We start from the raw sequence: 26830 nt of genomic DNA, 5'->3' as shown, positions 1-26830 counted from the left end.
ACTACTTTGTTTACAGCAAAGGCATGAACAAGTAATTGAAGTGAAACAGTAAACTTCAGATTTGTATATGGACTAAGACAAAGGAATAGAAACATGTAATAGTTGAAAGATAATTCAGGGAGAATTTCAAATGCCTGAATTAAAAAGTAGCTGTCTTAGAAAAATCAATTAAGAAAACAAGACTCAAATAGTTAAGTAGCACTACACCTTTTGAGTTCTCCCTATAGTGCATCAAAGTCTCCTGGTAATCTGGCATTTGTGATAAAACCAGCTTTGTGAGCCCTGGTCTACTCTTGCACAAATCAGATTAAATACATATGATTTGATACTTATGGAATTGTAGGCATTGTTCTTCATAAATGAAGAATGTTTGATTTCTGAAGAACTTGACAAAAAAGAGAGCAGTATACACCTTCAACAATCAGGAAGTTGGTCTGCCTCAATCATGTTAGTTTGTTCTAAGAAAAAAAATAGGTTCTGTTGAGCATGTACTTAACCTGCTTAAACTGTTAATTTATTACGGAATGTTTTAGTGGCTAATGCACTTTATGTTTTATTCCAGGCAAGTTGTGGCATGGCACAGACCATATTGTGTAGACCTTGAAGAAAGTACTTTTTCCCATCTTCGTTCTTTTCTTGAGCACTACTGTGACAAAATTAACAGTGAAATTCCCCCTCTTCCCTTTCCTTCATCAAGGTATATACAGCATTTGCATGTTACAGATTTGTATAAGTTCTTTTTCTTTACAGCAGTAATGTGTGGCTTAGTTGGTCTTTTCATTAACATGCATAAGTGTGTTTAATTCCTTGTTCAGGTGTTGTTTGTATATATATATAATACAGGAGCTTTTCAGTGGCTCAAATTGTTGCACTTGAAAATGCAAGCTTCCCACAAATGTGAGATTCATAGACACGGAATGACAGGGTTGAGATATATGTACAAGAAGTGTTTTTCTGTGCTTTGGATTTGGGGATTGGTTGTGCATTTCCATAAAATTGTCTGTTCTGGAAGGAGCTCCAAGAAATTAAATCCAACAAAACTAAGCCTGTCTTCATAGGTCCTGTTAACTAAAACAGCCTCTTGACAAAGTAGTAGTGATTGTTACTACATCTTCCAGATTTAAGTCTTTTCACCAAAGGTGACATTATGGTTTTTAAAATATGGAAGCATGATTGTTTACTCACTGCAAAAAACACTGTAAATATCAAAGATCTTTAGGAATCTGGGTTATTTTGCTACAAACTTTTTTCAAAGTCTTCTTTTTAAAAACCACTAGAAATTAATATCCTGACTTGTCATTTTTTAATCTATCATTCTACTCTTAAATCTTCCGAGCGAAAATCACGTTCATAGAGGGTTGGGTTTTTTTGTGGGGAATATATTTGTCTGGGACTACTTCTGTAACTGAATACCTCTTGGAACTCTTGTCCACAAAGACAGTTTATTCTAGTTTTATTTGTTCTTCTAAGCAGTTTTGCATAGGCTTTCAGAAGAGCTTCTTTGAAGTCCCAATTGCAATTTACTTACCTTTCTGGTATGTAAAATCAAATAATAATTCAGTGCTTACAGCCCAAAAAAGTGAAAGGGAGTACATATAATAATAGCAGATATTAGCAGGGATGCATTTCTTTTTACAGGGAACATCACAATTTTCTTAAGCTGTGTCTGAAGCTTCTTTCAAATCATCTTGCACTTGCACTGGCTGGAGGAGTAGCTACTAGCATTCTTGGCCGGCAAGCTGGTCCTCTTCGAAATTTGTTATTTAGGCTGATGGACTCTTCTGTCCCTGATGAAATTCAGGAAGTAAGTAATGCCTTTTTGTTTCCGTGTGCAGATCCTACTACTCATTCTTTCTTTGACTGTAATTAGCAATTTATCTGAATTTCTGAGTTGGGCATTCTGATGAACACAGTCCTGATTTACCAGCTTTAATGAGTAAAGTTTTAAAATGTAATCACCACCACTGTTTCATGATTTGAAAGCAGAGGAGAATGATTGCCTAAGAATTTTTAGAAGTTGCTGTTGTGTTATGACACTTTAATTGTTGATTGAATTTAAAATGTTAGTATTGTGAACTCCCTAACTTAAGTAATTTTTTGTAAGGTGGCATTCTTACACAAAATGGCAACTTAAAAAGGATTCATTATTGCTTTGACAACATGTTGGTCTCATTTCAGTCTTTCAGTGTACCACATATCTTTGCATCATAGAATAAAAGGTTAATGTGCTATTGTGTGACAGAATTCTGGTGCTAAATGAAATCAAGTGAACGTTTTGCCTATGTTGTGTGATATACTTTAACATCTTACAGAGACAGCTGAGTTGATGCTTCCCCCTCCCCCCTCTGAAAAACTATTTTCTGCTACTGTAATTTCAGGTTGTAATTGAGACACTCTCAGTAGGAGCAACTATGCTGCTTCCTCCATTGCGAGAGAGAATGGAATTGCTACATTCTCTTCTACCCCAAGGTCCTGATAGATGGGAAAGCTTATCAAAAGGACAGGTAAGGTCAAGTAAAATTGTGCTCTGCTTTGAAAGCAGTTGTAGTTTTTCTGGTTTGGTTTGGTGGGTTTTTTAATAATTTTGAACAGTGAGGTGAGCCTCTTTGGCAGAGTGCAGGCACATTATTGGTGAGATGCATTGCAGAGCTTAGCTGAACAAGCTCTATAGGTAGCCTGGCTAAATCAGAATTCAGCGAGGCAGGGACCACCACATGTTTTCTCAAGTGAAGGCTAACCAGAGGAAAGTTAGGAATCACTGTGTTAGGATATCTAGTCATTAAATATTTGTGAATACTAGCATGATTTAACAAGTCTTGGTAACAGAAAGTTACCTATTTTCTGTGTAGAATATTTGTATAATGCTTTTTCTTTGTGGGTTTTACCCAACTTTGCAAAGACAACTAGGATGTTCTTTTTCTGCCTCTTCTTTCTTGAATGTAATGAGTAGGAATTAATCTAGGTTTGGAGACTTACCCAGTATCCTACAAATGGAAGTAAAGAAATGCAGGGGTATCTGTTCCTATCCCTGAGGGCAGTAGGAACTGAAGGTTCAGCAGCAGTCTTAAATAAAAAACTGAGAGGAACTATTGTTTAGTTTTGTACACATAGGATCCTGGTGAAATCCTTTATACACTATGGAATTGTTGGCTTATACTGAGACTGAGAGGAAGAATATTCTGATTTTCTATAGATTTCTGAAGTGTAGTACTGGTACAAAGTAAAACCTGTGGCAATTACTAGGGTAGAACAAGTTCAGGTTTTTCAGGATTCATAACTAGTAGCTGTGACAAACAGTACTGCAATAGGTCATCTCTCTGCATCTGCCCTCTCCTTTAGTCTAATCTATGCTTGTCCTGCTTTTTACCCTTTTCCTTTTTCCTGTATATAGGTTAGAATAGTTTCCAACCCCCTGCTCCCTAGCCCCTCAAATTACCAGATAACTGGACCAACCTGGTGAAAGCATTTGGTGCAGTGTCTAATCTTACTCTTTATCTCAGATTTTTACTAGATATGGTAATATAATTTGATATATTTATCAGTTCTCTAATGCTACAAATCTGCAGCTGTTTGTAGCAGCTGTTTTGATTTCTGTGTTGGTTTTGTGGTTTGTTTTTTGTGTGCTTGTGCTTATTTTCAACTTATTTTCATGGCTTATTAGGAATATTTTTATTGGGTAACTATTTGTGATGCTTTTTCATAGCTCATTGTTTCATCCTTATTAACAAAGAGTGTGTTTTGTTTCTATAGAGAATGCAGTTGGATATTATTCTAACAAGTCTGCAGGATCACACCCATGTAGCTTCCCTGCTGGGCTATAGCTCACCATCTGACACCACAGAAACTTCCTCATTATGTATCAGCTATGGAAATCTCTCTGATCAGACCTACGCTGTCCAGAGCAGTCATCCAGATACTCATCTAGCTGAAATCTTAATGAAAACTCTTCTACGAAATTTAGGATTTTATACAGTATGTATAGGCCTTGTATTTATTTATTTAAGGGGTTTGGATTTTAAATAGTGTTGATAGTTTTTCCCCATATCAGAAAATACTCTTTTTAACTAAAGTACCAGTGCTATATATATATATATATATATATTTGTCCTGAAGTGAACAAAAAGGTTAAATCATCATTATAGTTCTAATGTTATTGTAGTGGTATTTTGTTAATATACTGGTCTTTTACAGTGGTCTTTTGTTAATCTGAATGATTTCATATCATTCTAAAATACTTTATTGCTCTTGATTTGCCTCAAAATTTTTTCAGGATAGAATGTAACATATCAAGTAAGTACATTGTATGGAACCCTTTGTCAGAGAAAGTTAACTTCACTGAGGTAACTGCCTTATGTAATAGTGCAGCAAGTATGACTTAGCCCTATTCTTATACATAGTGTGTCAAACAGTTTGTTGTTTTAGTGGAGTGTAACAGCAAGTAACTGATTCACAGGTTTGTCCAACTAGCCAGTTAAATGTAGCAGTGAAAAGAAATCAGAGATTTTTGTTTCTCTGGCATAGTATCTCTAGGTCTGAGGGCAGGTGTTGGTAGTTCCTTGTTCCTTTCTCTAGACCTCTGCCAGTCATCTAGCTTGAGCTGTCTGTTTGTACATGAAACTAACTCAGTTTATTAATAGATTGCAGAATGAAGTCAAACTGGTAGCTACCTTTTGCTCTTCTTTCTGCTATTCTAGATAATGCAAGGAAGGATTCTAATCTGAAATAGTTAGTGTCAGACCGCAATAAATTCTCAAGGGTTATTACTTATTTCAACATACTGTGATTTAGTGACCAGGGCTGGGAGTGAGTTCTTTCATCCACTTACCTTTGGTGAGCTAACAAAAAAGATTTCTGCATCTGAAAATGCTCTTTCTAGAATATAAATGCTTGCTTGACAGCTGTCACAATCACTACTATGACATTCAAAAATGATTGCAATATCAAGTTTGTTTATCCCACGATCCACTTGATACATATGATGTCTTCAGTGATTACAGATGCACATGGTAAAGGTAAAAAAAGCATCTTTTTAAGATGGCAGTCAATTATTACTGCATTCAGAGACAAACTTAATTGTTCTTTCTCCTCCCCACCCCTTTCCTTTGCCTTAATAGGACCAAGCCTTTGGAGAACTGGAAAAAAACAGTGATAAATTTTTACTGGGTACATCATCATCAGAAAATAGCCAGCCTGCTCATCTTCATGAGCTTTTATGTTCTCTGCAGAAACAGCTGCTGGCTTATTGCCACATCAACAGTGTTAGTGAGGTGTGTGTCCTTATTTTTCTTATTTGAGGGGAAAAATTTAATTCAATATGCATAAACACTGGAAGGTTGTAAGATTCCTGTTGAATCTTACATTTGAAAACTGAACTGATTTAAATAATGAACTCTTGAAATAACTTTACAGCTTGTGCTTGTTTCCTCCTAGAATTCCAGCAGTGTGGCACTGCTTCACAAACACCTTCAGCTTCTCTTGCCTCATGCCACAGATATCTATTCCCGTTCTGCAGCACTGCTTAAGGAAAGCTCATGGAATGGTAGTGTTGGGGAAAAACTGAGAGGTAAATGCTCATGGGGAAAAAAAAGTAATGGTGTCTCTGTAAGCTTAGGGTAGTTCTTGTTTGTTTAGACTTAAATAATAAAATGCATTATTTTCCTTATATCTGCGTAAAATAGTCATCCCAAGTTCTCCACAGAGGAGATTAAATGTCTATCCAAGGACAGCATCTGGTCCATGTTTTCCATAGAACATTTCGCATGGAGGACAAATATGGAATAGAGTAGATACTGTCTTTGTAAATTTGTTTCAGTTTTGTTCTGGATTTCTCTTTAAAAAACTCAAACACCACCACCTTTACTTTAAGATTACTGGAAAACACAGGAGTAAAATATGGAATGGATTAATAATTAATTAATTATTAATTAATTAATTCTGCACTGGTTAGGCCACACCTCGAGTACTGTGTCCAGTTCTGGGCCCCTCAGTTTAGGAAGGATGTTGACTTGCTGGAACGAGTCCAGAGAAGGGCAATGAGGTTGGTGAGGGGTTTGGAACACAAGCCCTATGAGGAGAGGCTGAGGGAGCTGGGGTTGCTTAGCCTGGAGAGGAGGAGACTCAGGGGTGACCTTATTGCTCTCTACAACTGCCTGAAGGGGGGTTGTAGACAGGCAGAGGTTGGTCTCTTCTCCCAGGCAGCCAGCACCAGAACAAGAGGACACAGTCCCAAGCTGTGCCAGGGGAGGTTCAGGCTGGAGGTCAGGAGGAAGTTTTACACAGAGAGAGTGATTGCCCATTGGAATGGGCTGCCCGGGGAGGTGGTGGAGTCGCCGTCACTGGAGGTGTTCAGGAAGAGACTTGACAGGGTGCTTGGTTACATGGGTTAGTTGATTAGGTGGTGTTGGATGATAGGTTGGACGCGATGATCTTGAAGGTCTCTTCCAACCTGGTCTGGTCTGGTCTATTCTATTCTAGCCCCCCTAAGTCAACATTTATAGTTGAGGCATTTTGAGACAAGTATTTTAATGTAGTTCTTTCTGACTTGATAACTTGTGCTTGGAATAGAGTGTAGAACTATAGCTATATGTTCTTAGAATTACATAACTACAGCTGTAACTCAAAATACCATTTTTTTTCTCCATAGGTGTAATTTATGTGTCAGCTGCTGGTAGTATGCTCTCTCAGATTGTCAACTCATTACTGCTACTGCCAGTCTCAGTAGCTCGGCCTTTGTTGAGTTACCTGCTGGATCTGCTGCCACCTTTAGATCGTCTTAATAGACTGTTACCTGCTGCAGCTCTTCTAGAAGATCAAGAATTACAGTGGCCACTTCATGGTAAGTACAGAGTTTTGGAAAGAATGGTATGTCACCTTTTTGTACTGCAAGTTTAACTTTCCCTTGTAATGTTTTTGTTGTTTGTTTTGTAAGCTAAGTGTCTTGCTACATCTTAGAATTCTTTGATGCATTAACATGATGGTTACAATGTTAAGTGGTCTGTTTGTCCTAACTGCTCTTTCTTCGGTTTGCAGGGACAAATCTGCTATGAACTGGGAAATGCTAACAGATCTGCTGTTAATTTTAGCAGTTTAGGAATATTTTTTTTTTTTAAATCTTGGCAACAGTCACTAATCTGACAATTCATTGGTTTTAGGTGGACCTGAATTAATTGATCCTGCTGGTGTGCCCTTACCACAACCTGCCCAGTCTTGGGTATGGCTTGTTGATCTAGAGAGAACTGTAGCTTTGCTTATTGGGCGGTGTCTTGGTGGCATGCTTCAAGGACCTCCAGTGTCACCTGAGGAACAAGATACAGCCTACTGGTTGAAAACTCCTCTTTTCAGTGATGGAGTGGAAATGGATATTCCACATTTAGGTAACCTGTTAAGTGCCAGTGTTTAATAATTACTGTAAATATTTGTGTCAGTCTTCAAATTTCTGATCAAACAAGACTGAGTACTTAGGGTTTGTCTTTCAGCAATCTTGTCTATTTATGCAGTATTACAAAAAATTGGGTAACAGATATCTAAGCGTAGGCTGTAGTTTACGAAAGTCTTGTAGTCCTCAAAACTGGCAGAGTTTAATTTCTTGGTTATTTCCCTTTTGTTAGACAAATGCATGAGCTCCTTATTAGAAGTGGCCCTATCTGGAAATGAGGAGCAGAAGCCATTTGATTATAAACTGAGACCTGAGATTACAGTCTATGTTGATTTGGCCTTGGGCTGTACAAAAGAACCAGCAAGGAGCCTCTGGATCAGTATGCAAGACTATGCTCTTAGTAAAGGTAAGACATGGAAAAGGTGCGTGTGTGTGTGCACGTGTTTAAAAGCATATTTCATGCATCAGCTACATGCCTAGCAGAATCCTGTCTTTTCTTTAGCAATAACTTCTAGTTCTGTGACATGATAAACTTAATCTATTATCAGGATGATTCCAGTGATTGGCAGATATAGTTCAATATTCCCTTTCTCTCCAAACTACACAAAAAGAGACTAATTTTCTTACTCAGTTGTTGGTGTTTCTCTTTTCTTAGTAGAGCAGGGTGAAATTTGGAATTAAAAAGAAAAAATTGGTGAGTAGGAAATGGGGGAAGGCAAAGTGACTTGCAAAGTATGTTAGGAATGGGAAAAAGGGGTAAGTCACATTTTGTGTCTCAAGCCTGAGAGACTGGCCTTCCAATATTAATGGTTCTTCATGCTTACTGCCTAGATGCTTACTGCTTACTGGCCAGATGAAGATGACAGCAAATGGTATTGTGTGCCTGTGGAGAGCAACACAGTTGCATAATTCCCCAGATTAGGAAGCAGAAAGTTGCAAATGTGGTGTGTTTTTAAAGAAGTTCCATATAAGTCAGTGTCTCAGTAGAGAGATGAGTTCCAGATCAATGTCCTTGCATCAAAGAGAGGTTTCATCTGAGTTCATCTATTTGAGTCTCTGGTGAAAGTTTGTGTGCAGACCCTTGGCTGACTCTTAGACTTAAGTACTTTGAGCAGACCAAAGCATATTTGTCTGAATCAGTGTATTTGAGTTACTGTTGTTAAATTTATTTCTTAAGCATTAACACTACTTCTAAATGGAAAGATGTGTATGGGTGAAGAGTTTTTTAATGACCTCATTGAAAATATATTTGTTTGTTGGAAACAAATGAATTATTTTATAGGCAGCTAGAGGCTGTCTCAAGATTGCCAGACTTTGTTCTTATGGGTGACTTTAACCTGCCTGATACCTGCTGGGAACTTAACACAGCAGAGAGAAGGCAGTCTAGAAGGTAGAGTGTATGGAGGATAGCTTCTTATCGCAGCTGCTGAGTGAGCCTATCAGGTATAAGGCTTTGCTTGACCTTCTTTTTACAAACAGAAAAGGGCTGGTGGAGATGTGGTGGTTGGAGGCTGGCAGGGGTGCAGTGACCATGAAGTAATTGAGTTTTCAATATGTAGTCTAACTAAGAGGGGCATCAACAAAATCTCTACTCTGGACTTCCGGAGAGTGGACTTCAGGTTACTCAAGCAACTAACTCAGAAGGTACCCTGGAAAACAGCCCTTAAAAACAAAGGGGTCCAGGAGGGCTGGACCTACTTCAAGAAAGTAATCTTGAAAGACTCAGGAACAGGCTGTGCCCATGTACCGGAAGATGAGCTGCCGGGGTAGGCAGCCAGCCTGGTTGGGCAATGAGATTCTGAATGAATTAAGGGAAAAAAAGAGAGTGTATCATCTTTGGAATAAAGGTGAGGTAACCCATGAAATGTTTAATGATGTTGGTAGGTCATGCAGGAAAATTATTAGAGAGGCTATCATAGTATCAGTCAGGGTTGGAAGGGACCACAAGGATCATCTAGTTCCAAGCCCCCTGCTATGGACAAGGACACCCCACGCTAGATGAGGTTGGCCAGAGCCTTGTCCAGCCTGGTCTTAAACACCTCCAGGGATGGTGCCCCAACAAAAAAAAAAAAAGAAAAAAAAAAGCCTGTTTAGAGCTTAGACTGTCCACTGCTGTGAAGGACAGCAAAAAATCCTTTTACAAGTATATCAGTAGCAAGAGGAGGGGCAAGGACAACCTCTGCTCCTTAGTGGACATGGAGGGAAATACTGTAACAAAAGATGAGGAAAAGGCAGAGGTACTTAACACCTTCTTTGCCTCTATTTTGACAGGCTGGACAGATGGGCAGAATCCAACGGCATGAGATTTAACACATTCAAGTGTTGGGTTCTGCACATTGGCCACACCAACCCCATGCAGTGCTACAGGCTGGGGTCAGAGTGGCTGGAGAGTGGCCTGGCAGAGAGGGACCAGGGGGTACTGGTTGATAGTAGTGCGCAGGTGGCCAAGAAGGCCAATGGCATCCTGATCTGTATCAGGAACAGTGTGGCCAGCGGGAGCAGGGAGGTCATTCTGCCCCTGTACTCAGCACTGGTTAGGCCACATCTTGAGTCCTGTGTCCAGTTCTGGGCCCCTCAGTTTTGGGAGACTGAGGAGCAGCCAGAAGAGAAGGCTCAGGGAAGTTCTTCACGGAAAGAGTGATTGCCCATTGGAATGTGCTGCCCAGGGAGGTGGTGGAGTCACCATCACTGGAAGTGTTCAGGAGGAGACTGGATGAGGCACTTGGTGCCATGGTTTTAGTTGATAAGATGGTGTTGGGTGATAGGTTGGACTTGATCTTGAAGGTCTTTTCAACCTGCTTAATTCTATTCTATTCTAACAGTAGCAAGTTTTGAAGAATCCTTTCTATTTTCAGATTGGGATACTGCAACTTTAAGTAATGAATCACTCCTAGACACTGTGTCCAGATTTGTTCTTGCAGCTCTTCTGAAGCATACAAGTTTACTTAATCAAGCTTGTGGTGAGAGCAGGCAAGTAACATAAAGCTTTTTTAAAAGTTCAATTTCTAAAAGAAAGTTTGTATGATTTTTTTTTTTGTTTGTTTTATTTAAATTATTGTTCAAATTATCTTGTCAAATTTATTTTCTGGTTTGGGTCCTTTTCTCATAGGTACCAGCCTGGTAAAGCCTTGGCAGAGGTGTATCGTTGTGTATATAAAGTTCGGAGTCGCTTGCTTGCCTGCAAGAACATGGAACTTATTCAGACTAGATCATCCTCCAGAGACAGATGGGTAAGACAGTAAATCTCTTTTCACTTGTTCAAGTTTTACTGTGCATTAAGGAAATTTTGCAGAATGTTAGTTATTAAAGGAAAATAAAAAATTTCAACTTCTTGAATATAAACATTTGTCATTTAATTCACATAATAGCAAAAGTATCTTTTTGAATAGTAGAAAAAACACCTATCTCCTTCTGTGCTCAGCTTTCATTTTGGTGAGAATTAATCTCACTGTATATATTTTTCTTTTCTCAAGATGTTAGATAACCAAGAATTGGCTGATGTTGATACTCAAGAACATTCTTTTACTCGTACAATTGATGAAGAAGCAGAAATGGAGGAGCAGGCAGAACGTGACAGAGAAGAAGGACACCCGGAGCAAGAAGATGAAGAGGAGGAAAGAGAGCATGAAGTTATGACAGCTGGTAGTAAGTACTAGTTATGTGTGTCAGTAACATAATGCACTTGGGAAAAACAACACATTTTTCTTTCCAAGGTAAAGAAGAGAAATAATTTAAAAGATTATGAAAGGTTTGTCTCTGTAAAAATTGTGAGATGCTTATTTTTTTATAATATGATGTAGTGCTTTCATTGGATCAGCAAAGTCTTCTGATGCAAGAGAATGTGAATGCTGGGCAAGCTAGAGGCCTAGCAATTGCCTAGGGGCAGTTCCCAGGGCATCTGACATATACCAATGCTTCTCATGTGAACTGTCTACAAAACTAACAGGTTTAGTGTTGCTTTCTCTGAACTTCTGTTCAACAGATCTCTGAGTTTTCATCAGCAATTACGTAGAGAATTTTTGCTGTGTTCTGTATGTGTTAATCTTCTGTGTAATAAGCTTTAAAGGGTAATGCTACTCAAGCTTGGAAACAAAAGTGCTGTTGATAACAGTGGTCTGAGCAAGCTGAAATTCACTTTTATTTATGAATATTTCTTCTTGAATCCATTAAAAACGTTGATATTTCAGTCAGCTTTGTATTTGTACCACTATTTGCAGTACTTTCTTGTGGGCTTTCTGAAAAGGTTATTCGATTCTTCAGAAGCTAGCTTGAAAAAAGTGGACTTCACAAACTCATTTTACTGACGGGCTTGTAATCAGGCTCAGTGGGATAGTTAATTTTTCCTATTCTAGTGAAGAAACACACAGTTGCACTCAGTTGTTTTTTTCTTGTTACCTTAGTGGTGTTAAAGACAGAAATCATGTTAGCTTTTGAAAATTACTTTAGCATCTACATTGCTTACAAAAGAAAATTGTCTAACTTGAAATAATTTCCATAGTTAGAGAATGTATTTTTTCTTTTCCAAATTCTGTTCCTCAGGCTACTGCAAGAACATTTAACTTTTTCCAGCCTCTGCTGTCACCACTTATTTTGCTGACAGTGTTTACTTTACCAATCAGAACTCCCATCTTACAGGCCAAATTGTATGTTACACCATTAGTTTCTATATGCCATGTCATTGTATCCACAATGCAGTAGGCTTTCCTGACAGCCTGCTGTGGAGTTCAAGTGCTTATTCATTAGGTGATTTATGGGTCTGAAAAGTCTAGAAGCATTACTTTTTCAGTAGATGTGATGTGCTTTTGCTACTCGGTAGAGTTATCCTGGGCACATGTCCTCATATGCTATCTGGATGGATTTTTCTGGAGACAATAAAGGAAATGTATCCAGACAGACTGTAGTGTTACATGCGCAAATAAGTAGGAAGATGATGACTTTTACTAGAGGTCCTAACAGAGGCTGATCCTGACATGCAGAGTTCACTTTGTGTGCTCGAAGCTTTGCTGCTTTTATTAACATTAGCGGAGGAAGTGTTTGAATTTACCTTTGCCTTTGCAAAGGGGAACTGAACTTTAAAATCATATTATTCGCTCAAAGGAACGTACAGAGATGAGTTGGTTTCTCCCACAGCATGTTTCAAACAATCTAGCACCTACAACAACAGCAGAATTTAAGTGAAGGCTAAGAACTTAGGTAGGATCTTCATTGTACTCACTAAAGCTGATAAACTCATGAAACTGTTTCAGTATTGAATTATAGATATGCTGGTGTCTAGAATACAGATTTACAGAAGCATTGCTCTAAGTATGTTTGTTGCAAGGCAAACACGAAATAATCTTTCTCTTTGATGCTACCTAAACAGGAGTTGGGTTGCAGTAAGACATGGAAAGAGTGTGTAGTGTTCCATCAAATTGCATTGTCCTTTTTATTTTGAACTTAGCATTTTGTAAATGCTTCATTTAACCTCTCTGCATGACTACTTTTATAGTGTTAAATTATTAATGTGGGTTTTTTTACTGTTGAAAAAACATTTGTTGTTCTTTGTAGTGGGGCAATTTGTGGCCCAAGATGTAGATTAATATTTCATTCTATGTAGCTTTGTCTGAAAGTTAAGACCTTCTTTTTGTGTTGCATGTTACAGAAATATTTCAATGTTTCCTATCAGCCCGTGAAGTAGCTCGCAGTCGGGATCGAGATAGGATGAACACTGGTACAGGGACTAGGCTTGACGATCCACCTCCTCAGTCTCAGCAGGAACGAAGGATTAGCACTGATCTAACAGAAGGTCAAGATGTGTATACTGCAGCATGCAACTCTGTGATCCACAGATGTGCCTTGTTGATCTTAGGAGTGAGCCCTGTTATTGAGGAGCTTCAGAAACGAAGGGAGGATGGACAGTTACAGCAGCCTCCCTCTACTGCTCCTGAGGGCATTGGACTCATGACAAGGTTTGCTGGCTGCTATCTCTATTTCCTTTATAATTGATTAAATAACCTCAGTTTGTGTCTGATGATTCTAGGAAAATTTATTTAAAGAGAATTTTTGCCTGAGGCCATGTTATCTTTTTGCTGAGTAAGAGTTTTATTCTGTGTAGACTGTATTTACTTTTCAAAGCTGGATTTAGTAATAAAGTCTAGATCATCAGCTGTACAGATTATCTGAGGTAATAGGAAAAAGTCTTTAATTTGTTTGGATTTTTTTTTATTACCATATTTGTATTTTCTTGAACTTCACCAATGTCCTATAGATTTTGTTCAAAGGCAAACATTTCAAAGCCTGTTATGAAAAAAAGTGTCGTTCATGACTTTTGTTATAAATATGCCCAACATATTGGCATGTGTGGGACACTGTTCCTATGTAGAATTACAAAATAAAGCCAGATGGCACATTGAATTGGAGAAATACATAGTTTAAATGGTAGCACTACATATTATACTTGAATTTTCATAACGTGAGATATTCTGGCTAATGGTTTTACTCCAAACTTGACCTATTTAAACTTGTATTGTAGAAATCTCTGTGTGTGTATTGGAATATGACACAGGAATTACGTAGCTGGTACTGCTAGCTAACTCCTGAACCTACTTAAGCTTCTATTGTACAGAAATGCTGCTCTGATATTTTACTGAAGATACTGATGGGGAGTGCAGAGGGAGATTATATTCAGTACCCTTTATTCTTTTTGCCTCTTTTTGGAAATCTAGTCCCTAAAGTATGAGTTGCTGCCTCTGTCATTGTCAGAGTGGCTTTTTTCAAAGTGGCTTTCATCTCCAACATACCAAGTTCAGGATTCATTTGATGGGTGTTTTTTGAAGAAGTTCAGTGCTTTTTCACCTTCTTTTTGTCTGTGTTGTCTTGTCCTCTCAGGTCAGAAGAGTTTTTGTATTCTTTATGGAATACTTACCAAGGCACTGGAATGGCAGTTATTTGAGGTTGCCATTTGTTCAGTTGGCCAATAAGAGCATTAAGAAGTAACAGATAAATAATATCCTTGGTTTGATTTACTACAGCCATCAGACCACTTTTTTCCTCTCTGATGTGGTCTTGTGGTGTTCTGTGATAATCTGCTCCCAAATAAAACTGAGGTACTGGCTGAATTTGACTGTCAACTCTTATTTTTGCCTAATATCAGTATTTTCTTTCTCTGTGTGGCCCTGAAGCAGGAGTGAAAGTCTTACTGCAGAAAGTCGTTCAATCCATGCAAACTCGAACTACAGACTGATTAAGTCAAGAAGTGAGTCTGATTTATCTCAGCCAGAGTCAGATGAGGAAGGTTATTCACTTGTAAGTAAAGTAGCATTATATATTTAGAGATTATCAATATAATACTCAGATGGAAAGTACATCTTAAAACTTCTGTTTAGTACTGTGTTTTACTACTTCTAATAACTGCCATTGTTAAAAAGTAGTACAATTTAAAACAAAACTATTGTTATTGCTCTGATAAACTTTTCACTTTTATGGGTGAAAAGTACATTTTAAATACATGTATTTAAATTATTCACCACGTAATGTTCACCTAAAGAAATGAAGCTTTTCTTGATCTTCTAATCTAGAGCGGGAGACGAAATGTTGACTTGGATTTGGCATCATCACACAGAAAGAGGGGTAAGTCTTACTGTTTACCTAGTGAATATTGACCCGATGAATATGCTAATATTTCTTAAGTGAAAATGTATTTACAGTGAAATGCACGATATAATGGCAACCAGCACGTTAAAACTGAGCATTTAAAATGCTTGTTGTACTGAGTTGTGTTGCTTTGTTGCTGGTTATAGTAATCCCTAGTTTATAGCTATTTATTCAGTTTCTGGAATTGCAGTGCTTTTTTGAGAGAAGTGAGGATTTCTGTGGGATCAAGTCAATTGGAACTTTTCATTCTATTTTCACTCATGTGCCTTCAAGAAGAAAAATTGACAGAGAACTTGTAAGGAATCAAGCAACTGCTTCTTCCATTGCTTGAATATATATGTCGGTGGTTTTGCTTTTGTACTGTTTGTTGTTGCTACTTGATTGTGGAGAAGCACACAAGGTGGTGGAGGAACGAAAGGATATTTGTTCACATAGAGACCAAAAAGGTCCCACTTCACTCAGGATAATGTAGAGAGAGAAAAGCCAGGGCAGCTGCCCTGAGCTGGCTAAGGGGTATATCCCATGACATGAATGCTAGACTCATTGTAAAGGGGAAGGCCTACTGAGGATGAGGGCTCCGCCTATTCCTTCTCCTGATTCTTTTCATCCCTGGAGACTCCTTTTATTGTCACCACTGGGCTGACTATTACTTTGTCTAATTAATATAGGCATTAGTGATAATACCAATTTTGCTATTTCATTAAATCTGTTCTCATTTGAGTTTACAGATCTCCTCACCTTTTTCTGCTCCCCCTTCTCTGCTTGGGAGGAGTCCTTGAGTGATAGAGAATGGATATAGTTAGTCCTGGATATGAACTAAACAGAGACAGAAACAAGCAGTGCATTTTTTTTTTTCTTATTAGGGCTTTTTTTGACATGTTCTTCTGTGTTTGCACCTTGTGCTCCTACAGCTTTTGCATATGATCTGCTTTTGAGTGGGAAATGTGTGAAGTTTTATGTCCCTTTGAACTGAGGGAGGAAAGGAAGGAGATGTTTATGCTGTATAGATGCTAGAGAAGATACCTGTTTTGAATGTGGAGCATAGTTGGGCTTTACACTAGAAGCATACATGGGAAGCACTTCTGGAATCGCATTTCACATACAGTAAAGCCTCCTGTTTTTTCTTGTCTCTCTACAAAACAGCAGAAACCATTGTTCTTTACAGGACTTACGGCTGAACTCAGATTTTTGTTAGATTGAATGTAGAGTTGGCAGTGGGAAAGAACAAGTGGAGCAGAATCATAGGAACCACAGGAACCGCTTCAGGTTTCTTTCAGTTGGAGTTTATTATTCCAAAGATGCAATCATGTTTCCTCTTACATGCAGTTTTTGGATTAATATCTTACTGCAATTTGTAACACTTCCTTGAAAATATTTGCTCTCTTAAGTGTGTCTCCATAAGCTGTGAAATAATGAAATAATGTATTGTGTATAGATTATCAGTGAGGGGTTCTTTAACAGGCAAGAGAGTAATTCCCTGTGTAGTGGATTGGCATATTTTAGAACTGCTGTTTATTGCATTACTCAAAATTCAGATTGCATTTCTGGGATAATTGAATCTCATTATTGGTTGTAGTACAGTTTTTATTGTATGAAAGCTGTTCTTATTCATAAATTGCAATATAGTAAAGAAGCATTTGAAAGGCTACTAATAGGTCAGGTTCCTCTGATCTTTGAGTTTAATATGGAAGGAAAATATTTATTTTTTCCTCAATTAACATCTTAGACACTCAGTCCAATCTTTAATGTCCTTCTGTTCAGAAATATGACTGTGGGGGTTCCTACTTCAGCCTGAGGATCCTTGAACTATCTTTTTCCTTGCTATTATTTAGTTATTTCTGTGTTAGCAATCTTTTAATTCCATTCCTGCAGAAAAAAATCTTTTTCAGTACTTTTGCCATAGTGATGAGCATGCCCTTAATTCCCCCCCCTGTCTTAAGACATTTGGATTTTTTTGTTGTTGCTTAATCTTTTTCAATTTAGTGTGCCTCATAAGGTCACAGCAATCTTGTGCACTGTACAGTGCATGTGGGATATTGCACACTGAATTAGGTACCTAACAGTAAAGAATGAAGATTGAGCACTGCAATCATAAACATAGCTGCAGAGAGATAACTGAGAGTTCTTCAGTCCTGGGGTTTCTTACTTAACAGAGGTCTTAATTCAGTGACTTTCACTGTGCTTGTGTGTGTTGTAGTGCTTTACTAACACAATCGGGCAACTCTGGAAAAGGTAGCAACTTACATGAAATCCAAATTAAATTGACGTTTGTGTATCTGCAATAATAGAGCTCTACATGAAGAAACTGAACTATGGTGTTTGAGTAAGGGATATTAGACTGTCTTGCTGTATGTGTATAACTGTGTTGAAGGGTTGTTGTGGGTATGTTTGTTTGCTTTTTCTGAAAAGAAGGTAGAAAACTTAGAAGTCTGTTCCCTAGGCTATAGTAAATCAAACCAAGAGTAAATATTCTTTCCCCTAAATGTTGCAGCTTCATATACTGTTGTATTGACTGAGATGGGATGAAGGTGATCATTAAGTCAGAGTAATTATCAGGAAGAGATGTTGTGAATGTATTACCTTCTGTTTCAAATGTCTGCTTTTTCTTCTGATTCTTGTGTGGTGTAGTGTATTTTCTCCTTTTTGGCCAGTTGAGCCCCAGAAAAAAGAAGAGCTTCAAGCAAGTAACGGATGGCATGTTTATTTTTTTTGTCTCTATAGCTTCCCTATGTATTTTATGTTTTATGGATTGTTACTGCAGCTGTGCCACATTCATTTAGAAAACTCATTAGAAGCTGGCTTATAAGGACAATTTTTTTTTAATTTATTTTTTTTTTTACTGTAAGCTTGAAGTTTATTCTTACATGCAAAAGTTGAGATTGTAGAAGCTTATGGAAGTGCTAAGCTGCAATCAGTTCTGTGTAATTGATATTACAGAGAATCAAGCTAAGTGCTAATGTACAGTCATACTTTTAATTCTTTTTCTGATATTTAACATCTTCAAGGAAAAAATATGACTTTGGATTAGATTCGTGTGCCCTGATTCTTACATGTGTTTAATTCTGAAATGTACTACTTTGACTTCTGATGGCATAGTTTTTAAACTGTACTTTGTTACAGCTTCTTGTTTTACACTTAATCTCTCGTAATTGTTGGACCTTGTGGTTTTAAATTGTTGTTACATTTAAACATTCTTGCATTTAATACTAAAATAATTAGGTTTTTTAAAATACCAATTTGTTTAGGTTTTTATTGAAGTACAATCTTCGGGTTTTTTTCTTAAAAGACTTGTTACCTACAAAACTAAATTTTCTTCTGATGTTCTGTTAATCCTTAAAAGGTCTCTTTTATGATTTAAGACACTGAAATTGCTTTTTGTTTCTTTACTAGTCTTTTGATGCTGTGCCATATAGTAGCACAGCACAGGACAGATAGAGGCTAGGAAACTAATGTCACTTTGAGATGCTTTAAGCTCTCCTGCTGCTGAAAAACTGTAGGGTTTATGAAGGCTTTTGAAACAGTTGTTATATAGGCAACCTTTTGTGTGTGGGTAATATGAGATTTCATTTATCTTCTCCCTTGGGCTCTGCTTACCTTCCTAGATGAAAAAGTACTTTAGCAGCCTTTTATTCTACTCTGTCCCATTTTTCTTATGTTTGTTATCTGCCACTTCAAGCATATAACTTAGTTTTTAATAGAGAACTTTAAAAGAAGAATTATAAGAATTTAATGTTAAAATTAAGGTAAGGTGGTATCTGTCTTTATTTCAAATATTGTCAAATAGACTAACAGAATATCTTCCAGTTCTTTTATAGTAAGCCTGACAGTAATATTGCAGTTAAATTATCAGAAATTAGGAAATTGGATTGCACTTTGAAAAGTAGTGTATAAATTTAATCTCTGCATTATCCAAAATAAATTTGTGTGCCTGTCTTTTTTTTTCAAATATTTAATGTAATCTAAGCATTGTGATGTTTTGTTCTGAAGCCATTTTAGTCTGTTTAGACTGCAAGAGTGAGAAATACTATATAAATGCACCTGAACACTATTGACAGAAAAAGAAAAGGGAAGTGGACGGGTGTTCATAATTCATTGCCCTGGCAATTAAATTTTTTGGCAGCTAAGTGGGGATTAGGTACCTGATTTACAAAGGATAAGCAGAATTTCACAGTATTTTGAATTTGTAAGTTGTGTGAAACTGGTAGTTGCAGATTATTTGGCAGCATAATAACATTTTGCCTGTAAATTAGGGAAAGCTTGGTGTAGAATGGTTGCTAGGACAGTTGTCCAGAGTTCAAAACCTAATGTCTGGCTTCCCTTGATCCTTTGCGCAGCCATGTACAGAGCTGCTGGAGGAAGGCAGTTGTTAAAGAAGTTCCTGAAACTAGCATCCAGCTTGTTTTCATTGCAACTCAACCTCACTGATAAAAGAAAGCTTTCAGCAGATGAGTTTCTATAAACTGTTATAACATTTTCTTGAAGATGGCTAAATGTAGCTATGTTCGAGGCCAGTACCCTGCAGATAAGATATTAAAAACTGAAGTGTTTATATGTGAGCGCTAGGAATGGGTTATGATTCTCAAACTGATACATATAACTCATCATGCACAGGAGAGATTGTTAGTTAAAATTATTTTCAGATTAAGATAATTAAAACTAAAATTTTGAGGTGAATGTAAACTTCAATTAGGTTTCCACAGAAGTCTCCAGGCATCTAAAGTTCTTTTGAGCAGAGTCTGCCCTCTGATAAGACCCTGCAGAGATTCAGGTTGGCTAACTGCATTTACAGAAATAATAAAATACTGTCTTCTGTGTTGATAAGTATATTTAACTGATGCAGTTATTTAACTGCTGATGAAGGTATGACTTGAAATATGCCACTCATTTGTGCCAGGGATAAAGCTGTAGAAAAACTTGTTTGGAAATGAGATCAAATACATGGTGATTGACTAAATTCCCGAGCTGCAGATTGACGACTGATGTTTGTTTGAAGAAGTCTGTTTATTAGTGATGGTGAAGTCTCAGGTAGTCTAATGACATGTCAAAGTAATAGGGAATACTTCAAAATAAACTAGTGAAATTGCCAGATGACAAAAATACAGATCTAATACATGCACTAGACAGCAGTTAATATGCATGCCTCTATCTTGAATCATAGGAGTGTAAAAGTTCTGTTAGTCTAAAAGAAATCTTCTCCAAAACTATGTAATATGTAGTGGCTTCATTTAAAAGAAAATAAAATTGATTATATAGTTAGATCCTAAGATAACTATCCAAACGACATTATTTCTGTCATAGCAGATGTTCTTTTTCTTTACTATTTCATCATTTAGCTGCAAAACCTTTATTTTATATTTGGTGTTCTAGCTTTAAGATGAGCAGTTTGAGTGGCTTCTATCTTTTTGTTTTCTTACTTGGCAGCCTGTTGCAATACTGCTTGACATAATGAAATACAGCCTTTCCTTTAGGGAAATGGCTGTAAATTTAAACCAATTGTTTCGCTCTGAGTTGCTTAATGCATGGTTCAGTCAACATGAATATCCATTTTCCACCTGTATGAATAGCTGCAGATCAATCTTTACCTGTTGTCAAAATGTGCCTGGTGAACCGCAGTTTATGAGACTTCATTGTGTGTATCTTTAGGAGCAATACACAGTCAATTGGAACCTTTCAGTGACTCATGGGCTCGACTGAAATACAGCAGAGACTGGTTATACACATCCTCCTACTCATTTGTTGAGTCCGATTTTGATCTCTCAAGATCCCTTGGAGTTCATACTTTGATTGAAAATGTTGTCAGCTTTGTAAGTGGAGATGTGGGAAACTCACCAGGATTTAAAGAACCAGAGGAAAGTATGTCCACCAGTCCACAAGCATCAATCATTGCAATGGAGCAGCAGCAGCTGAGGGCTGAGGTTAGTTTGAGTTTAACACCTTTGTTTCATCTTATGCTCATTGCGTGACTTTTTTTTTTTTTAACATTTTCCAAATTCTGGCTATTCAGGACACTTAACCTCTCTTTTCTATTGAAATATCTTAACTGGAACTGGGACCCTTAAGTAAATAAATTCTAAAATGAAACTTTAAAAAGAAGTGTCAATAAGAAAACAGTTACCTCATTTGTTCTCGCTTGCATTCGAAGATCTAATTGTAATTTCTAAGGAAACTTCCTTGTTAATACTCTCATTTGCCTGCTTTTATTTTTAGCTTCGACTGGAAGCACTTCATCAGATTTTAGTGCTTCTGTCGGGGATGGAAGAAAAAGGCAGTGTGCCATTAATGGGAAGTCGTCAGGTACCAGGATTTCAGTCTTCTTCGTTGCTTACTTCTGTCAGACTACAGTTTCTTGCCGGCTGTTTTGGTTTGGGCACTGTAGGACATGCAAGTGCCAAAGGAGAGAGTGTAAGACTGCATCACTACCAGGTATGTACTTGAGGAGTTTCTGCCGTTTCAATAACTGGGTGATGAAAATGCATTAGTCCTTATAGTATTTATTTGTTGACACAGGATGGTATCAGAGCAGCTAAGAGAAGTATACAAATAGAAATCCAGGTGGCTGTGCACAAAATTTACCAGCAATTATCTGCTACATTAGAAAGAGCTCTGCAAGCTAATAAGCACCACATAGGTAAGTGAAAACCATAATTGCAAAATGTGTCCTCTTATATACAGTACAGCAGCTCATATAGTTAACAAAGTAGACTTTGACATTACAGACCAGAATTCACTAAGCCTGACCTCTTTTCCTGAAAAATATAATATTTTAACTTTTTTCTATCTTAATTTATTTCGAGTGTTATTTTAAAGATATAAAAATATTGTCAGCCTTTCTATTCCACCTACCACAGTCCTCTGCAGTCACCCAAGTCTTTGGTGCTTCAGTTATTTTAAGGCTTTTTTAGGAATAAGCAGTTTTCTGGAGAGGGTAAAAATATCCAATTTTTTTCCTTTGTTTAAGTGAACTTTCTTTAAATGATGAAACAAAGGACAAGGCATGAAGAAGACAAGGTTGTAGTGTCTGACAGAGAAGCCTAATGCTTAGTAATTTAAAAAATTAAATTTTATTACAAGGAAAAAAAAAATCTGCTGTTGTTCTGCCTTTGTGTTCTTGCTCTGAGCAGCTTACTAATTAAAAACAACTTTATTTTAATCTTAGAAGCACAACAGCGTCTTCTGTTGGTGACAGTCTTTGCTCTAAGCGTACACTATCAGCCTATTGATGTCTCCTTGGCCATTTCCACTGGTCTGCTAAATGTGCTATCACAGTTGTGTGGTACAGACACCATGCTAGGACAACCACTACAGCTGCTGCCCAAAACTGGTATTTCTCAGCTCAGCACAGCTTTGAAAGTAGCCAGTACAAGACTACTTCAGATCCTTGCTATCACAACAGGGTAAGTATTGAGTGCTCCCTTGCTTTCAGAAGACTTCATTGTTAAGCTTTTCAGCGCCCTTTCAAATAACTTCTCTTTTGTGAGAGCTTTCTTAAGGAAAATAAGTGTTTTTTCTGAAGCATATAAGTGAAAGGGAGAGGGAAGATTAGTCACATAATTAATAAGAAAGATTCACATAAGACTGGTAAATATTTCCAATTTGTGAGAAGTTTCACACAGTTTCCAGAATTTGGGTCAGAATAGTTCCAACTTTATAGATTGTATTATAGTATTTCCTGGTTTGCAGCTCTTTTTCAGTTGCTGTGGAAAAGTCATTTGTGTGAAAACAATACCAGTAATGGGGCAGGATTTCTTCAGAGCAGTACACTCTGCTGCTTTTCAGAATATAATTTTCTGAGGCTGACTCTGCTAGACCAGGGAACAGCATCCAGAATACTGTCAGTGCTTAAATACTTCGCGTAACTGAGTAAAGAAAAAAGCAATAGCAAAAGTATTTTCTATTTTAAGCAAGAATATTACTTACTATTGAGTACCACAGAGAGAAATCCTGGACTGTGGATTGGTTCCTGCCTCGCTGCTCCAGGTCACCTGCAGGGAGGGCCATCGAGCCCCTGCTCCTTAGTTCGTACCCAGGAGCTTTTTTGTAGGTCAGGGAATGGGATGGGCTGCCAGTGCGTGGTTAGCCTCAGAAGTATTTGATGCCTTGGTCTAGTCATGAGGTCTATGGTGACGGGTTGGACTTGATGATCTTTGAGGTCTCTTCCAACCTTGGCGACTCTGTGTGACATGCATCTTCATTTCAGTGTCTGTACAACGCATTGCATTTACCTGTCCCAGTCAATTACTTAAGAAGAAACACCCCAATAACCCCACGCCAAAAAAACACTACCCCGAACCCACAAAAGTAACATGCCATCTTTGGAAGTTGCACTGGGATTATGTTTAGTTGATTAAGATGTTGTTTTACCCCAAGTAAAACCCAAAGATTGGACAGCTTTAAAGTGTCTTAAGGTTCAGGTAAGAATAATCTGTCAAGCGTGTGATGGAAGATGAGGAAGCATAACTTGCTGCAGCAGAGTGAGTTCAAGTTAGTTCTGTATTAGCTCCAGTCATCACTTGGAATTTATATAGTTGTATCTTTATGGTGTTGTTCCTTAGATCAGCTCTCAGGTACTTTTATTTTTACTTTTTTGTGTGCATATAGAACCTATGCAGACAAACTGAGCCCAAAGGTAGTCCAGTCTTTGCTGGATTTATTATGCAGTCAGCTGAAGAACTTGCTATCACAAGCCGGTGTGATGCTTATGGCTTCCTTTGGAGAAGGGGAAGGTGAGGAAGATGAAGTAGAAACAAAAAAGGTGGATTCAAATGGAGATGAGAAGAGAGACTTCAGAGGTAATTACCTTGCATAATTTGTTTCAATTTTGAAAATTCATAAAACAATAATAAAAGCAATCACTGTAATCACTACTGTAATTTTGATTATTTGGGGGACATTCTTTACTCTGTAAATCAGATCAAATAAAGCCATGAACTAATTTTGTGCCCAATTCAGATTTATATACATGTGATAGATAAAGCAACTTAAAGGTAGGAGCAAGTGGAGAATAAGAATTAATCCATGTGGTTTGGAATTAGTAGGAGATAACTGTTTTCCTTGGAAAATGAGTTATTTGTAGTAGTGTTTTTCATAAATGTGGTCATGGGAATGTAGTGATCTAAATTTCAAACTGCAAATAAGTCTAACAATTCAGGAAATTGTTTGGTTTGCTTTGTATTATATAGTTTCACAGTCTGGGGAGAGTGGAGTTGAACCTACCCTGTCATTTAAAAATTGGCAATGAAATACTTTCTGCAATATGAATATTTTCACGTAGTCTGCAGATTATTAATGAGCATTTTAATATGAAGCAACCGCAGTCCCCTCCCATTCCTGATCTACTGGACTCTGCTCAAAGGAGGGGAAGTCGAAGAATTGGGGTCAAGTCAAGCCTGGGGAGAAGGAATGGTTGGAGGGAAAGTGTTTTTATTTTGTCATACTCTATTACCAATGAAAAATACTTTTGTCTTCCCTACGTTGAGTCTATTTTGCCTGTGATGGTAGTGAGTGATCTCTCTGCCCAAGTTATGACCTACAAGCTTTTCATCTTCTTTTCTTCACCTGTGTCACTGAGGAGCAGAAGTGAGACTGTATTTGTGGGCACTTACTAGCAGCTAGGGTAAACAGCTAGCCATCATGTAATAACTGATCATTGTATTTTCACTTGCAGAACAGTTTGTTGCCAGTAAGAAGGACTGCTAATGAGGTTGTAAATTAAAACTTTTAATATTAACTTCCAGCTGCCCTCCGAAAGCAACATGCAGCAGAACTGCACTTGGGAGACTTTCTTGTTTTCTTACGTAGAGTTGTGTCTTCAAAAGCAATTCAGTCAAAAATGGCATCCCCAAAATGGACAGAAGTACTTCTTAACATTGCTTCTCAGAAGTGTTGCTCAGGTATAATCTTTTCAAAGTGTGCTCAATGGTTACTTGCATTTCCCTAGTTCAGTTCCTAAAAATAAGCCTTGTTAAAACGTGAGTTACATAGTAAACAAGTAAAAGTAACTTCACTAGATGTACACAGTCGAAATTTGGAGAGCTGTGTACTGGTGGCATGCAGCTGACATCATGCTTGTGCCTGATGCAAAAGTCACTTTCAGATGAGGAGAGGCTGAGGGAGCTGGGGCTGCTTAGCCTGGAGAGGAGGAGACTCAGGGGTGACCTTATTGCTGTCTCCAACTACCTGAAGGGGGGTTGTAGACAGGCAGAGGTTTGTCTCTTCTCCCAGGCAGCCAGCACCAGAACAAGAGGACACAGTCTCAGGCTGCGCCAGGGGAGGTTCAGGCTGGAGGTCAGGAGTAAGTTTTACACAGAGTGATTGCCCACTGGAATGGGCTGCCCGGGGAGGTGGTGGAATTGCCATCACTGGAGGTGTTCAGGAGGAGACTTGACAGGGTGCTTGGTTACATGGGTTAGTTGATTAGGTGGTGTTGGATGATATGTTGGACTCGATCTTGAAGGTCTCTTCCAACCTGGTTTATTCTATTAACATATTATTCCATCTTTAGGCGTTCCCTTGGTTGGCAACTTGAGGACTAGACTTCTTGCACTTCATGTACTCGAAGCTGTATTGCCCGCTTGTGAATCTGGCGTTGAAGATGATCAAATGGCTCAGGTCTTTATATTTTGTTATAAGCTTTTACATCTTTCTTCAAAAAGTCTTGTTCAACTTTTAAATGTTTCATAGGTTTGTCTGGAATCCAAATCAATTGAAGCTCAGTGTAGATACTTGCTTATCTAAAGAGCAGTAAATATTTTGACATTTAAACCTGCAAAGCAAAGCAAACCCGTGTAATATTATCTGTTGTCCTCATCTTGGATTTGAAATTATCTGAATTGTTTTAATGCTCCAGGTTGTTGAACGATTATTCTCACTTCTGTCTGACTGCATGTGGGAGACTCCAATAGCTCAGGCTAAACATGCAATTCAAATAAAGGAGAAAGAGCAAGAAGTGAAGCTACAGGTAATGATGCTTTTACTTAATTTGACTGAATGAAACTGTGTTACATTTATCAGAAATACTTTGTCCTGTTTCTGTTAGAAGCAAGGAGAATCTGAAGATGAAGATGAGAATCTTCCTATACAGGAAGTGTCCTTTGACCCTGAGAAAGCTCAGTGCTGCATAGTGGAGAATGGACAGATTCTAACTCATGGAAGTGGAGGTAAAGGATATGGTTTAGCATCCACTGGAGTTACTTCTGGGTGTTACCAGTGGAAGGTAGGTATCATAAAACTGTATTTCTTAACCTGTCTCACTTTGTTTCGAAATATGCTGTGATTTATAAACAATAGCTACCTATGTTTACTCATTTACCTTGAGTAAATGACATTTTGGCAATCTGTGGTTGGACTCAAAGATCTTTTCCGACCTAAAGCATTCTGTGAATGAGGAGTTTGTGGCTGCTTTTGAGCACTGCTGTTTGGGTATTTCAGTGCACAGACTGGAGACTCTGAATATTTGTTGTGTGTTTCTAGAGGTGATAGTAAATGTCCCCAGGACCCATAGCCAGCACAAATGTGCATTGCACAAATGTTTGTTGTCTTGCAGAAGTTATCTACTGAAATACACAGACCATGAATTTGTTTCTTTAGAAAAACACTTCACAAAATGTTTTGTTTTCTTGAAAAAAGCCACATCAACCTGGCTGACTGACAAGACCAGCTGTTAATACATCATCTGGAGTGATGTGTTTTTAGGAATATAGATACATACACGGTTATGGTCCTGGTTAGTGCCATCTTTGAGCATAATAATTCCTTTTGACTTGAATCGGTGTAAACCACTCACTGTGAATATGAAGAATAAAGCTTTTTTTATTTCAGTAATAC

At 37.8% G+C, this 26830-nt stretch overlaps 1 protein-coding gene across 11 annotated transcripts in view; it reads left to right on the top strand.

The window, feature by feature from the left end:
• HERC1 (HECT and RLD domain containing E3 ubiquitin protein ligase family member 1) overlaps window positions 1-26830 on the top strand; it is a 94583-nt gene that overhangs the window by 27386 nt on the left and 40367 nt on the right. For 6 of the 11 annotated variants that reach the window (XM_068144071.1, XM_068144070.1, XM_068144073.1 and 3 more), the window contains exons 11-34: window positions 563-697; window positions 1639-1804; window positions 2379-2504; window positions 3751-3972; window positions 5115-5267; window positions 5431-5563; window positions 6644-6835; window positions 7152-7373; window positions 7608-7781; window positions 10231-10345; window positions 10485-10605; window positions 10849-11020; window positions 13017-13323; window positions 14536-14659; window positions 14932-14983; window positions 20651-20922; window positions 21215-21430; window positions 21515-21635; window positions 22164-22401; window positions 23606-23796; window positions 24742-24897; window positions 25509-25615; window positions 25854-25964; window positions 26043-26219. In XM_068144071.1, coding sequence (XP_068000172.1) covers window positions 563-697; window positions 1639-1804; window positions 2379-2504; window positions 3751-3972; window positions 5115-5267; window positions 5431-5563; window positions 6644-6835; window positions 7152-7373; window positions 7608-7781; window positions 10231-10345; window positions 10485-10605; window positions 10849-11020; window positions 13017-13323; window positions 14536-14659; window positions 14932-14983; window positions 20651-20922; window positions 21215-21430; window positions 21515-21635; window positions 22164-22401; window positions 23606-23796; window positions 24742-24897; window positions 25509-25615; window positions 25854-25964; window positions 26043-26219 — 4003 coding nt within the window. The remainder of the gene's footprint in view (window positions 1-562; window positions 698-1638; window positions 1805-2378; window positions 2505-3750; window positions 3973-5114; window positions 5268-5430; window positions 5564-6643; window positions 6836-7151; window positions 7374-7607; window positions 7782-10230; window positions 10346-10484; window positions 10606-10848; window positions 11021-13016; window positions 13324-14535; window positions 14660-14931; window positions 14984-20650; window positions 20923-21214; window positions 21431-21514; window positions 21636-22163; window positions 22402-23605; window positions 23797-24741; window positions 24898-25508; window positions 25616-25853; window positions 25965-26042; window positions 26220-26830) is intronic. The other 5 variants (XM_068144074.1, XM_068144068.1, XM_068144066.1 and 2 more) reach the window with 3 other exon arrangements.

Source organism: Melanerpes formicivorus, unplaced genomic scaffold (assembly GCF_026170545.1).
Source record: "Melanerpes formicivorus ecotype bairdi unplaced genomic scaffold, bMelFor1.0.p_v2 SCAF_10, whole genome shotgun sequence".
Taxonomy (NCBI): Eukaryota; Metazoa; Chordata; class Aves; order Piciformes; family Picidae; genus Melanerpes; species Melanerpes formicivorus.
Note: the sequence above shows the minus strand (reverse complement) of the source record. Positions and strands in the feature narration are given on the sequence as shown.